The sequence below is a fragment of the Lepidochelys olivacea genome (assembly GCF_965140295.1).
Source record: "Lepidochelys olivacea isolate rLepOli2 genome assembly, chromosome: 26".
NCBI lineage: Eukaryota > Metazoa > Chordata > Testudines > Cheloniidae > Lepidochelys > Lepidochelys olivacea.
The window spans coordinates 2008188-2022258 of NC_140436.1; the positions used below are offsets into that span (position 1 = coordinate 2008188).

Genomic DNA, 14071 nt, shown 5'->3' on the forward strand with positions numbered 1-14071 from the left:
TCGGGGCCTCAGTGGTCCTGCCGGAGCTGCCCTGCAAGGAGACCCCCCAGTCAGCGCTGTAGTTCAGGGCTGGCTCGGAGAGGCTTACTCAGCTCCTCATGGGACATTCCAGCCTGTTTGTTTCTCATGGCTGTCATCCAGTGGTCTTTTTATTAAGGAAAACACAGATGTCACTTGAGCCTTGAGAATGAGGGCGACCCGTGAGCCATCCCCGCTATGCTGGCCCTCCAGAGCCTATTTCCGTCCTTCCTGTTTAAGGCGGCCGAAGCCTGGGACAGTTTTGAGAGCACCTGCTCCGTTTTATTCCCCTGGTTGGCTCTCTTCCCAGCCCCCCTTTATTAGGGGACCGGGTGCTTAGCCAGCTTCACACCTGACTCTGCTGCACTATGGGAGAGGTGAGTTCTGACCGAACCCTTCGCCCGCGGCTCATCCCTGCCTCTGGGGGTCATTCCTGTGTCCTCCGTCTCCTAGCGCCCGGCCGAGTTCCCAAAACACTGGCCGAGGGAGCAGCAGGTCAGATTTTAATAGCCGCAGAGCGTGGCTCTTGGAGGAAGGCAAACCGCCAACACCCAATGGGGAGGCGTGGGTGGGGAGGTGGAAATCAGGGAGGAATGCCAGGAGGGGCTTGCAGGGGCCCCATGCCGACAAGAGCAAAGTGGGAAGGAGACACCAGGGAGGTTGTCCGGGTAATTGGCCCAGGGTAGGTTTTTCCTGGTGCGGTTGGCTTTTTAATGAGGGTTTGGCCCAAAGTCCTGGCTGCTCCTGTGTCTGGGAGCTCGTCCCCTACTCTCTGGCGGTTCAGACCCTGCAGGCCCGTTAGTGTTGGCGTTAGCGCCAGGTGGGCCACCGGAAGAACGAGCGGCTCTTGGGCGGAGTTGGCAGAGTCCGTTGCTGCCTAACAAGCACCGTCATGGGGGTGACCGGGGTGTTTGAGCCCTGGTGGGGTCCATGCCCGCTTGCCGGGGGGAGCCGAGCAAAGCCAGGTCTCCCCTGCTCCTCCTCCTGGAGCTGTGTCTAGGAGGCCTAGCAGCGAGTGCTTAGCAGAACCCTGGGGTCCCCGAATGTGGGTGAATCCTCCCGAGCAATGTGTCATGTTAGCTCTCCCCAAGGCAGTGTGCGAATCCAGGCTGTTCCGGCTGGCGGCTCCCCCGCCTTCGCAGTTGCTCGTTGTTTGGTTATAAATGGCTCCCACTGTCCGTACAGCTGTTCCTTTTGTTGGGCTGGTGGGTGGGAACATTTGGCTGTACACCCCCCGGCCACGCTGGCTTCCTGCCTGTCCCGGGAGCCGTACTGCAGGGAGGGGATGGTTAGCCCAGTGCCGGTCACCCTGAGTGTGGGGCAGAAACCCACGAGCATCTACACTCGCCGACAATAATGTCATGCAGGTAAATGCAGTCAGGCCCTGTAGGGGTGCCCAGGTCACCTGGGAGCCGTCCGGGGCACCAGCCATGATGCCATGACAAGCAAATAGGTGCTGATCCCATGAGCTGCAGCCTCAGCCCCAGTGGTGCCCAGCACAGGGACTGGGTCTGTACCTGGGGAGTGTGAGCGCTGCACAGAGCTTGTCCCAAGACCATGGCAGGCAGGCCTGAGCTGGCAAGGGGTGTCGTGGCCAGACAGGGGGGAGAGCGTCTCGGCAGAGCTCCAGCACAAAGGGCGAGAAAGGTCAGGTCAGGCCAGGCCTGCTGGCCCTGGGACAGCTGGGGCAGGGCCTGGTGCTGAAATCCCTTCACAGCCCGGTTCTGTAATGCTGCCGGCCACTTCAGCCGTGGAGCCCGTGCTTGGTGCCAGTAACCCCCTGAATCCAGGGCAGCGTGTGGCCCACAGGGTGGAGAGAGGCGAGGGCTGGCGCTGCGGGGTTTGGGAGGAGTCCCAGGCCATCCAGTCTTGTCTCCAAGGCCAGGTCCTGATGTAAGGGCTGGAGGGGGAACCATGGTGCCTCCAAGCACTTGGCAGCGTTCCCTCTGTCAGGAGGCTCCCTGGCAGTGCCAGGCAGTGGGAGGCAGAGGTGTGGAACCAACCCGGTGTCTGCCTTGGTGGCACCCTCGCCCTTTGGTGTTGGTGCCATGGTGACATGGCAGAGCCCTGTCTTGCCCATTGCTGGGGGGTGGGCCCTTGGGGCCAGCTTCACAGCTCTGGGCTGTGCCTGTTTGGGTCTGGGGTTTTGGTTTGAGCCAGGCAAACCCTGGTGTGGTTCCAGCCAAGGCTGGAGCGGTGCTGAAATGTACCAGGCCTTGCAGAACAATGACCGCTGGACCGTCCAGCCCGGCTCAGTCTGATGCCTCTTTCTGCCCCGCCCAGATCGATTACGAGCTCTCTCCGGATGAGCGGCGCAAGGAGATGGGCGACGAGATCATCCGAAGGTTCTTTAAAAGGGAGGTGAGTGTGTGCCCGGTCCCCCCGCCCCCCACGGTGAGCACAATGGGGAAGGAGGCAGGCAGAGGCTGGCCAGAGGGAAGTGTGTCTCTGCCGAGCAGCATGCGCTCTCTGTGAGGGGAGGGTGCCCCTTGCTGGCAGCATGGAGAAGATGCAGGTCTGCGTCCCTGCCGGAGAGTGGGGTCTCAGCTGCACTTTCTCTCACGCTGCCCTTGCTGGGCTAGACAAGGTGTGAGGAGCCTCGCTGTAAGGCCCTGGGCTGCCTGGGGCTGGGCAAGGCAGCTTGGTGTCTCCCATGATTCCTACCCAAGAATCAATCAGGTAGGTGGAAAATACCCAGGTGGGGAGCTGGCTGGGCTTGGGGGCTTCAGCCAGGACTCAGACCTGCCGTGCTCTCCTTTCACCTCAGTCTTCAGACTACATGCCGGAAATCAGCCAGGCCCTCATGAAGCAGTGCATGGAGAACCTGGAGAAAAGTGCCTGTAAAGACCTCTTCAGCAGCTGTCTGGCGTGAGTACTGGGCTTGGCCTTGAGCGGCGCTGTGCGTGATACAGCGTGGCCATGATCCGCGGCGCTGGAGAGGGGTCCTCCAACGGGGCAGCCGGGAGAGCAGAGCTAACATCCCCTTCTCTCCCCTAGTCCTATGCACGGGTACCTGAGCGGAGCGCCCTTCGCCGACTATCGGGACAGCATGTACTTCGACCGGTTCCTGCAGTGGAAGTACTTGGAGAGGTGAGTGAGGGCTGCTGTCTCCGGGCTGCATTCGACTGAGCTGAGCTGGGATCTTACGGGCCTTAAACACGCCTTGCGGCTTTGTCATTTCAGGCAGTCGGTGACCAAGGACACCTTCCGGCAGTACCGGATTCTGGGCAAGGGGGGCTTTGGAGAGGTAAGGCTGTGTCGCCGGAGCGGGGGGCTCAGGGGCTGGGCAAAGGCTGGTTTCCCTGAGGCGTGGCACAGGTTCTCTAGCCTTTGTGGAAAATAATCCCCTTTGATGGCAGCACCAGCCCGGCGGGCACTGGTGCCTGGGAGATGCTGCCAGCTGGTGAGGCCCTGGCCTCCAAGCACTGCTAGCCCCAGGAGCACTGGGCAGGGGCCTGTCTGCCAGGCTGAGGGGGCCTAGCCCAGAAACGAGGTGATTCAAGCTCTGAGAGGCCAGTATGTGGGCATAGCCCTGTGGTGAGGGGGATGGGCACAAGGGCATTGTCTGTCCCTGTCCACCACGGGGGAGTCTGGGGCTAGTCGATGGGAACGTGCAGCTGGGCCCTGCTGGCTGGCCCTTGGGCTGGCTTTGTGTGGCCAGGGGGCTGCTTGGGGCTGGGTGAGTTGAGTGGCCTGCACTTGGCACGTTGCCCCAGATGCAGAGGAACTTTGTAAAGACAATTGGAGCAGATAAGTCAGTTTACTGCCGGCCAGGAAACCCCACGATCCCCTGGGGGAAGGCCCCTTGCCTTTTGCCCAGATGGGATCAGGAAGCTGAGTTGTTGCCCGAGAATCTGTTCTCCTGGTGGCTCTGGACAGAGACGTGGCTTTGGTCGGGCTGGAAGGATAATGCCAGGCCCTTGGCCCAGGGGTCTCCTTCAGCTAGTCCAGTCCCATCTCCCAAGCACCAGGCACTGCCCTTCTCGGCCTCCTCATGCTGCGCTGTGTCTGTGTCTCCAGGTCTGCGCCTGCCAGGTACGAGCAACAGGCAAGATGTATGCCTGCAAGAAGCTGGAGAAGAAGCGGATCAAGAAGCGGAAAGGGGAGGCCATGGCCCTGAACGAGAAGCAGATCCTGGAGAAAGTGAACAGCAGGTTTGTGGTGAGTGTTGCTCTCCTGAGAGCTGGGCTCCCAGCCCCTCCTGGTGCTGCTGCTTCCTGCCTCCTCTGGCTCCGGGATGGTTCGGGAGCCCTCCTCCCTGGAGCTGGCCATCGGGGGGACCCTGCTGGGTGTCAGTGGGATGGAGACGCCCCCACTCTTCATCACGTGGGTTGGGACTGGCTGTGTTTGTAAAGGGGTGGCTGGGTTTGAAGTGAAGCACGCAGAAGAGGGGTGCCATGGGGACCCAGCTGGCATGCACCCCTGTGCCCTCCGGTCCGTACAACCCAGCGACTGCCCCCACCCGTAACCCTGATGCTGCCATGGTGACAGGCAGCTGTTGGAGGCCTGCCTGTGGCGATGGTGCCAGCTCTGGGGCGTTCTTGCAGGTCAGCCTGGCCTACGCCTACGAGACGAAGGACGCACTCTGCCTGGTGCTGACCATCATGAACGGGGGTGACCTCAAGTTCCACATCTACAACATGGGCAACCCCGGCTTTGAGGACGAACGTGTCGTCTTCTATGCGGCCGAGATCTGCTGCGGGCTGCAGCACCTGCACCAGGAGGGCATTGTCTACAGGTGAGCGGGCCTGGGGCAGGGGGCCTGACTCGGGCCGGCCATGGCTCCCCGCGAGAGCTGCTGGGGAGGAGCTATGCAGCGGCAGTGCCCGTCTCCAGGCAGCAGACTGGCAGTGCCCAGGCTGTGGGGTCAGGAGCATGCCCTGTCCCGCTACTGAGCACTTGCTCACCCAGGGAGGAGATGGTCCCCGAGGCAGTCCCTCTCTCTCTCCCCATGCCAGGGGCTGCAGCGCCCCTCCTGATCAGCTGGGCACTCACGGAGTTCTGCATGCCGGCCCCGGGCCTCCCCTTCCCTGCGCTGCTCTGTGCCTGTCCTTTCAGGCTCTGCCCGCTGTCAGGCCACAGCTTTCCCCAGGCCTTGGGTCTGTGCTCCTGGCATGAGATGCTGGGCCATGCCCTCCCTCTTCTCTGACTAGGATCTAGCCCATCCTCACAGCCTGGGATATGAGACCCAGCTCTCACGAGTTAGTGGCACCAAGCTGGCCAGCAGCGTCCGAGTGGCTCTCTGGGTCCCCCAGTGTACTCAGCTGAGCCAACGAGCCCCAGCTGGCATGCACTGCACGTGCGAATGTAGCCGTGCCTGGGCTGCCCCGGTTGTCTCATTCTGAGCTGGGCCTGTCTCTCCTCCCCAGGGATCTGAAGCCAGAGAACATCCTGCTGGATGATGATGGTGAGTGGGGAACGTCCGGGGGGAGCTGCCAGGGTCTACACGGCCCCTTCCCAGGCTGGTGGGAGCATGAGCCCAGCTGGCTCCTCCTGGCCGTTCCTTGGCTCTGGTTCTCTTCACTGCGTCGGCTTGCACTGCGTATTCCACCCCGGCTGGCACCCAGCCCTGAGCCGCCTCCGGGGCGGGGGACGGGCTCCCTCCTGCCCCGGCTGGTACGGCTCACCCCACAAGCTGGGAGTGGCAGTGATGGCCTGGAGGCGGCCCCAGAGACAGCAGCCCCCGATCCACATTCATGTCAGGGTGAAGGGGGTAGACAGGTCTGCTGGGGGGAGCGGCTTCAGGCTCTAGGCATCGGGCCTGAGATGCCCCCCTGGGAGCAGTGTCTGGGCCCACGTGGGGTGGGGGCAGTGACTCCCAGGTCAGACTAAAAGTGGAGGCTCTGTCTGCTCCGCGCTAGGGGGTGCGGAGCTGGAATTCCCCACCCCGCCCCGTGCTGCTGCGCTCACCCATTTGCTGCATTTCGCTGTTGAGGTGGTGCCATGCTCGGGGAGGGGAGGGGAGGGGACGATCGTCGTGTTTAATCAAGCTGGCATCAAGCGCTCTGCCCCCTTCGGGAGAGACATCGCATGCATTGCTTTTCTCCTGAGGTCAGTGGCTCCCTCTGTTCCCCTCTGGGACTATCTTCCCGAAACCCATCTCCTTAGAATAGCCCAAGCAGCTGATGCCTCAGTCCCCGAAGGGCTGCCTGCTGAAGGGAGGCAGCAGGCCATGGAGCTGGGAACCCCGGATGGCTTGGGAGTGGTGGGCAGTCCCACCGCTGAGCCTTCTGATTTCCCTCCCGCGGCAGGACACATCCGGATCTCGGACCTGGGGCTGGCCATTAAGATTCCGGAGGGTGAGATGATCCGCGGCCGCGTCGGGACCGTCGGCTACATGGGTAGGTGTTGGGGCTGCCCGTGCCAAGGGTAGAGCGGGAGGTGGCGGCTGGAAGCCAGCGCTCTGGGCCGGGTGCTGGTGTCAAGGGGGAAGCCGCTAGGCAGGACGGCTGTGCTCTGTGGCGGGGCCCTTCTCCCACCTGTGGGCAGCCTGGCCTCAGGGCCTGGCTGGGAGCCGGCGAGTGATTCCGAATGGGGTTTGTTTGAGGGCTGTCCCCTGCTCTCGCCCCGCCAGCCCCAGAGGTGATTAACAACGAGCGCTACACCTTCGGCCCGGACTGGTGGGGGCTGGGCTGCCTGATCTACGAGATGATCGCGGGGCAGTCGCCGTTCCGCGCCCGCAAGGAGAGGGTCAAGCGGGAAGAGGTGGAGAAGCGGGTGCGGGAGGAGCAGGAGCTGTACTCCGACAAGTTCAGCGAGAACGCCCAGGCCGTCTGCACGATGGTGAGTTGGCAGCTGGAGCCGCCGTGCCCTGTGCCCCTCCCTCAAGGCCTGTCTGTCCGGAGCGGGGGCCGGTGTCCAGGCCTGCTCTGCTGGGGGCCCTGCCGGCAGGGCCAGCTTTGTGAGTATGTGGCTCCTCCCTGACCCCAGGCGCCCGCTGTCTAGAGCCTGCTGCTGCTCTCAGCCGCAGACACTACCCAGCTTCCAGCTCTGGTGAAGAGGGGAAGCGCTGAGAGGAAGTCCCACGCCCCGAGACGTGGCTCTGCTGACCCACCCCCCGGGGTAAACAGCGTTGGGTCGAATTCTTCCCTCGACCGGGCGGCCGCCTCTCGGGGAGGTGGGTTAGCTCCAGCTGCGGGAGGACGTCGCTGCCGCGTTCAGTGTGTGGACACCGCCCCAGCCCCTCTGTGAATGGTGGGTGATGAGACTCTTGTCTGTGCAGCGTGAGCTCACCAGGCAGGGACCGTCTCGCTGGGGCTCTGGGCTCATTGGGGCCTGGAGGTGCCCCGTCCGTACACAGGCTCCTCTCCAGCCCCCTGCCAGGCCGGGTGCCACCCCCAGTGCTCTCCTGCGCGCCAGGCTGTGGGGGCAGCGCTGGGTCGCTCCGTCTAGCCCGCTGCGCTGCGTTCAGTCCGCATCACCCCCCCGTGTGACCACGGGGCCTCGGTCCGTCTCCCCAGCTCCTGACCAAGGACCCGAAGCAGCGACTGGGCTGCGGGGAGGACGGGGCCGCCCAGGTGACCCAGCATCCATTCTTCAGGACCATCAACTTCAAGCGGCTGGAGGCCGGGGTCATAAAGCCGTCATTTGTGCCAGATGTAAGAGCCCAGGAGGGGCAGGGTGGGGGCAGAAGGGCAGGCAACATGGCACAGGCCAGGCATCGGCGGGGAGGGCCACAAGTCAGTGCTGGGCCAGTGGTGATGGGCTGATCCTCCTGTGGCTGCTGGTTGAGTCTGAGGGGGCTGCCTCCCCAGCCCAGGGGAGTGGGCCCTGGAGCATGCTGGGGGCAGTCAATCCCCTGCCCCATGCTGAGCGCTCTCTGTGGGTCATTCAGCTCTGGGGTATGGGCCCTGGGGTGATCAGTCCCCTGCCCCACGCTGAGCACTCTCCGTGGGCCCGGCACTTCCCTGGGGCGGTCAGTCCCCTGCCCTACGCTGAGCGCGCTCTCTGGGTCGTGCAGCACTGGGGTATGGGCCCTAGGGCGGTCAGTCCCCTGCCCCATGCTGAGCGCTCTCCGTGGGCCCGGCAGTGCCCTGGGGTGGTCAGTTCCCTGCCCCACGCTGAGCACTCTCCATGGGCCCTGCAGCCTCGGGCCGTGTACTGCAAGGACGTGTTGGACATCGAGCAGTTCTCCACCGTCAAGGGCGTCAACCTGGACCAAACAGACAGTGACTTCTACGCCAAATTCGCCACAGGCAGCGTCTCCATCCCCTGGCAGAATGAGGTACGGGGCGGGGGGAGGGATTCAGCCATAACAACCGAACTCCCCCCTCACCCCACTATGTGTCCCTGCAGACAGTGCCCCCATGGCTCTCTCTGGCACAGCAGCTGGCAAGGAGGGAGGCTGAGTCCATATTGCTGGCCAGGGGGCTCTGGCCTGTCTGCTTTCCCCATAAGAGGATTGGTGCCCTGATTCCCGAGCCCTCTGCCTCCGTGCCAGGGCTGTGGGGCGCGCCAGGGTGTGCAAACTCCTCTCAGGCAGGATTGGTGGTGGGCTTCCCTCTTGGGCAGCTGGTTCCCACGGCAGGGTCTGGGAGGAAACCATGCTGGGGTAGAGCCTGGGGGAGCTGGGATCCAGGCCTCTGCCCTGCAGCTGCAAGCCCTGAGGAGGGTGGGTGGGAATGGAGGCTGGGTGACCCAGCAGGAAGGAGCTGCCCTGGGAGGAGGGGCAGGAGCCCCATGGCTTAAACTGAGGAATACAAAGAGCCTGATCCTGCCCTAGCCCCATGGGGCTGTCCCTCCTCTTGCTGGCTCCCAGGGATGGCACTAGTGTGCTGTCACCCCAATGCATCCAGCTTGGCCAGCCCCCTGCTCCCAGACACACAGGGAGACTGCCCTCCCCAGGGAGCCTGCCTCTGATCGCCTGGGGGACGGTCCCATCTCTGGGCTGCCTGTGGCCCCGGGCGCCTCCCGCTGAGCTTTCCCCTGTGCGCCTCTCCCCAGATGATCGAGACCGAGTGCTTTAAAGACCTGAATGTGTTTGGACCAAATGGGTTGCGCTCCCCGGATCTGGACTGGAAGCAGCTCCCCGAGCCCCCCAAGCGCAGCCTGCTTCAGCGGCTCTTCCGGCGGCACGTAAGGCCCGTTGTGTGTCCTGCCCGCGGTCCCTGAGGTGTTTGCCCCGCCCTGGGACCCTGGCCTTGCTGGGGCTCCCCCATGCACTGCAGCAGGTGCTGGAGACTGCCCCGCTCCACGCCTGCTTTCAGCCAGCACCTATAGCCAAGGCTGGCTCGACGCTGACCCACTCCGGCCCAGGGGAAGCCAACGCCCCTTCAGACCAGCAGAAGGCATCTCATGGCTGAGACTGGCCCGGTAACCCCCCGTCAGCTGTGTGGACGCCTTTGGCCCACGCCGGCCCCGGCTGGTTTCTGTGCCGTTGGTATGAAGGGCTCGGCGTAGCCAGCCCTGACACTTCCCTCTGTGGGTGGGTATCTCTGCCCAGCTGGGCTGCTGCCCTTGCAGACGTCCTGGCACTGAGGGAAGGTTCCTGGGGTCTCTCGAGTAGCCCCTCCCCTGTCCCTTGCCTTCCTGGCCAGGCTGATCATGGGGGAGCCCGTGGCTCGCAGGCGGGAGTGGCTGAGCCCCTATCTGACGCTCTCTGTCCCTGTCTCCCCTGCAGCCGGCGGACTACACCATCAGCACCAACACACACTCCAACCTCACAGCGGGCATGAACTCGCATCCGCCCACGGCCAACTCCGCCGGCCAAGGCCGGGCCATGGCGCAGGCGCCTTCCTGACCCCCCTGCTCCCATGGAGACCCTGCTCCGTTAGAGCCAGCATGGGCAGGCCCAGAGCCCGCCCGTGGAGCTGCCGTCCTTGCCGTCTCAGGGTTACCGTGGATGTGAAGCTGAGGCTGTTGGCGCCAGAGCTGGGGTGAGGGGCTGTTCCGTCACCCTGCCCTGCTGGGCTGAGTCACTCCTGGAGGCCGAGTGGGAAGATGCAGCCCCAGCCCAGGACTGCGTGCCAGATACTCTCACTGCACCTCACCCCATCCGCCTCGCCTCTGGGTAACCGGAGCCCTCTCAGCCCTGCTCCCGGGGGCCCGTTGCGCTGGCAGGACCTGGCACGGCCGCATGCCAGACACAGACTGCTCAAGGGAGCCTGGATCCATCTGTGTGTTCACGCGGGAGGGTGGAGTCGGTGTTTGTTGTTGCCAATAGCTTCCTTGCCGTGATCACTGGGGTGGCCTCTCCCAGCTGCTCCCGCTTTGTCCCCCCAACGCGGTTCCTGCGGCAAACCCTGCCCTGGGAGGTACTGTCGGCATTGTGCCCACCCTGCATCTGTCGGGGAGAGGGGGGCTCCCCCGGTGTTACACCCCTGCCTGTGGGGTCTGGGTGAGAGGAGGGGCGGGGCTCACAGCCCAGGTGGGAGCCCCTAGCTGCTCAGGCTGAATAGGGGCTGGCCATAGCCAGCTGGCTGCAGAGACCCGGGGCAGGTGTGCAGGGTGTATTGTCACTGCTCGGCTCCTCTCAGTCCCGGCTGCAGGTTGGGATTGAGGGGCACCAGCAGGGTTGGGGAAGCCCAGGCCGGGGCAGCAAGGAGGCTGTTTGAGTGGAGTAGGACCCAGGGGCCCTTGAATTTGGGGTCACGAAGGCCATCAGTCAGTTGCACCCACGCTCCCTTGCTGGAGAGAATTGGTGAAGGGAGCAATGACCAAACCCCTTCTCCTCTCACCCTCCCCGCAAACCCAGCACCTCCGGCTTCCCGCACCGCTTCTGTTCTCTAAGCAAGTGTCCCAAAGAGTCAGTCAGTCAGTCCCCCTCCGACTCCTGCCCCTGCCCTCGGCCCAGCGGGAGGTCGCTCCTGGTTCTCTCAGCTGCCACCTACCCAGGGTCTAGCAGCCTACGACGATAGCTCATAGCCTGGCCCAAAGGGTGAGACTAAGACCCCCTGACCCTGCATGGGAGAGTCTTGCCATGGGACTGGCCACGGGCCCCTGGGCTGCCACTTGCCTAGGAGCAAGCCATGGCAGGGAAGTCGTCTTGGCTTCGGGCTGGAACGCAGGCGGCTGGGAGGTGCTGTGGGCTCAGGTGGGACCTGAGCACTGTTGCTGAGTGGGGATGGAGGGGGGGCAATCTGTTTTCATAGCACCTGAGCCCCAGAGCTGCTTGTTGTCTCATGGCGAGCATTTGTGTGCTGTTAGGGGCCTGGCAGCGTGCAGGGAGCCTGGCACTGGGCCAGACATGGGCTGTGTTTTTATCTTTAGGGTCTGTTCTGGCCTTGTGCCTGGGAATCTGTCACTCTTAACATATTTGGTGCTAAAGCAAGAGCTGCTCTCAGCGGAAGAAACTCGGGCTGTAAGCAGGGGAGTGAAGAGTTTTCCATGGAACCCACCCCCTAGCATGAACTGCTGAATGCGCACCCAGCATTCGCTCAGACTTCAGCGTGACTCAGATGTCTTCATACAGCCCTGGATGCCTCTTTGCTCCCCTGCTGAGGTCAGAGTAAAGACCCCCTCTCTTGTCCCACTGGCTGGTGTCCCCACCCCCTAGGGCTGGGTAGGGAAAGAAGCCCCCAGTTCTGCCTGGTGCTAGCGACATCATGAGCTGTGACAAGGGAAACGCTTTTCAATTCCTCTTTATGTGAAACAGTTCCTTCGTCTCCACCCCCCAGGTCAGTAGTTGCCAAAAGAGCTCCTTTGCAAAGGCTCCTCTCTCGAGATTGGCCCGTGAGGCTTTGTTGTCCCAAGAGCCGGGGCTGGCAATAACAGACTCCTGAGCCGTGCCAGATCTGCCAGGCCGAGAGTGGCAGACTCGTTGCACTTTGTGGCTTTGCCCTGATTCCAAGTCCAATGCACAATCCCCCTTTTGTTCTCCGGCCTCACCGCTCCTTGGGGAACTCGATGGCGGGAGTGGGCCACAAGGTCCAGAGGGGCATGTAGCCCAGCTCTTCCAGCCCCAGCTGCTGGCTGTTGAGGGAGCTGCACGTTCTGCTCGGCTGCTTGGCTCATCGGAATCCAAACAAGATGCTCCATGTGGACAATCTGCCCCATGGGACTCGTGTCCCAAGGGAGGGGCTCTCTGATGTGGGGACCAAGGTTAAAGGCAGGCTGTGCTGTGCAGTCCCACTCGAGCTCTCCCTCTCATCATGCCTAGAGCAGCGGGTAAAGCTGGCCACCCAGCTGACCCCTGCCATGGTCCTCTAGGCCTGACCAGAGCCCACCTTGAGAGCCGTGCCCCAAAGATTAGCCATTTCTGTCTGACTGACACCTGCCCCCTGTGGGAAGAAAGGGTATTACAGCCTTATGCTCCTCCCCTTTCTCAGCTGGAGCGTGAGCCATGCCTGTGGTGACCTCAGCAGGTCCCACATTCGAATTACTTCCGCGTGAGCATGTCTCCTCTGGGGAGGGGGAATCTCTGGGAGCACCTCAGGGTGATGGGGTTCCAGGCCTGGCTGGACTCCTGATTACTTGGTGGTTGTGCGGGAGGAATCTTCACCTCTCCAGTTTGGTTTGCACTGGTGGAACTGGGAGCTGAGTCCCTGCTGGTGGCAGCTGCCATGTAGGCGGGCTGGGGCCCGTCTCTCACCCAGCTTTGAGCCCGGCCCGCACGACAGCTCTCGCCAGTGGGGCTGTGGTGCTGGTGACTTGTGGGTCCCATCTTTGCCAGTGCGGATAGAGCTGTCATTGCTGGTGAAATGTAGGGTGATGGCACAGGGGTAAGGCTGCTCCCAGGGAGCATTGCTGGAGCTAAGCAGTTGGGGTCTGCGTTTGGTCTCTGGAAGTGTCTGTGTCCCAGGCATTGGCTTGGCTGGACTGGCGTGGATCTCGCTTTGCCCTGGTCTTGGCAACCTGCTTGGCTAGAAGTGCAAACAGATCGGGGGACAACAGTGCAATGTTGCAGGAGATTTAGATGCATCAATGGAAGATGTGTCTAAATCCTCTAGACTGTTGAACAGCCTCAACCCAAATTAAAAAAACACTGATCCCTCTGCATTCAAGTTACCAACAGGAACCGAAACAGAAAATGGTTGCAAAAAGTTGTATTCTTGTTTCCTTCATGCATTTCGCTCAGCTTGGAGGCAGAAATTAGGTGGGTTTCACTTCCTAGTTCTCCAGAACCAGCCCAAGATTGCAGAGTGTGGGTTGCAAATGCTGCAGGAGGAGGTGTAAAACCAGACTAGGTGTAGTTCATTGACACTTTCAGGCTGCTCCAAACAATTGTTAAATTCTGTGAAACACTTCATTTAGGAAAAAGTAACTCTTGGGCCTAGATGACATGACTGTCCCTCTGAAAAATACAGACTGATGGCTTTGGTGTAAATGAACTGGGAAAGATTGTTTCAGATGCCATGTCTCTTATCCCTGGAGCCTCAGCAGACATCCTGAAATAATCCGTGCTTGGTTTTTTGAATTCTGTTTGGGGGCTGGGCAGAGAAAGTTTCTTGAATATGATTGTATCCTGCTCCATCTCATCGGAGAGGAAAGTGTGTTCTGATACCATTGAAAACAAGGTGTGTGAGAGAGAAAATGGGTGTGTTTGTTTAACAGACTGAGAACTGCCTTTTGCTGAAAAGATGCTCCGTGACCCACGGACCTTGTCCAGAGAGAGACTGTGTGCCACATGGACAGTGTCTGTTTCTATGCAAGGACAGGTTGGTGGTCTCATGCCAGTTTCTCCAGCGGGCAGCCCTGGGGATTCCAAACAAGACTGAATTTCCCCCTTGCAAAAGGACACCTGTATTTTTGTATTTTCCTTTCTCTCAACATCCATGGGCTTTGGATTGGTTTTTTACACTGTAAATTCCTGGTTCTGGTGTATTCAGTTTGGTTTTTGTACATTTGTAAACATTTGTAAATACTTATATGGTGAGTGCCTGGATGTACATTTTAAAGCTAAAAGCAGCAAACCAAGCCATGTGATGACTTGTACACTTCCATGTTTCAGGGATATTTTTATAGGGAATTTAAAACAAAACAAACCCAACCTCTCAGAGGAAAAAGGGGATGTCGCTTCACCCCAGTCGAGGAGAAGCCCTCTTACTCCGCTGTATTTTTGTAGTAAGCTTTTACAACTTTCTAATTTGTAATTTAATTACAGGACTATATTTTA

The 14071-nt window shown here is 61.2% G+C and overlaps 1 protein-coding gene across 1 annotated transcript in view; it reads left to right on the forward strand.

The window, feature by feature from the left end:
• The window catches only part of LOC311513398 (G protein-coupled receptor kinase 5-like), a 62185-nt gene extending 48114 nt beyond the window's left edge, over positions 1 to 14071 (forward strand). The window contains exons 4-16 of the mRNA XM_084615212.1: positions 2302 to 2379; positions 2786 to 2886; positions 3016 to 3108; positions 3202 to 3265; positions 4039 to 4179; positions 4566 to 4756; positions 5388 to 5425; positions 6270 to 6359; positions 6593 to 6801; positions 7479 to 7616; positions 8105 to 8242; positions 8962 to 9093; positions 9638 to 14071. Coding sequence (XP_084471338.1) covers positions 2302 to 2379; positions 2786 to 2886; positions 3016 to 3108; positions 3202 to 3265; positions 4039 to 4179; positions 4566 to 4756; positions 5388 to 5425; positions 6270 to 6359; positions 6593 to 6801; positions 7479 to 7616; positions 8105 to 8242; positions 8962 to 9093; positions 9638 to 9757 — 1533 coding nt within the window. The 3' untranslated portion in view covers positions 9758 to 14071. The remainder of the gene's footprint in view (positions 1 to 2301; positions 2380 to 2785; positions 2887 to 3015; positions 3109 to 3201; positions 3266 to 4038; positions 4180 to 4565; positions 4757 to 5387; positions 5426 to 6269; positions 6360 to 6592; positions 6802 to 7478; positions 7617 to 8104; positions 8243 to 8961; positions 9094 to 9637) is intronic.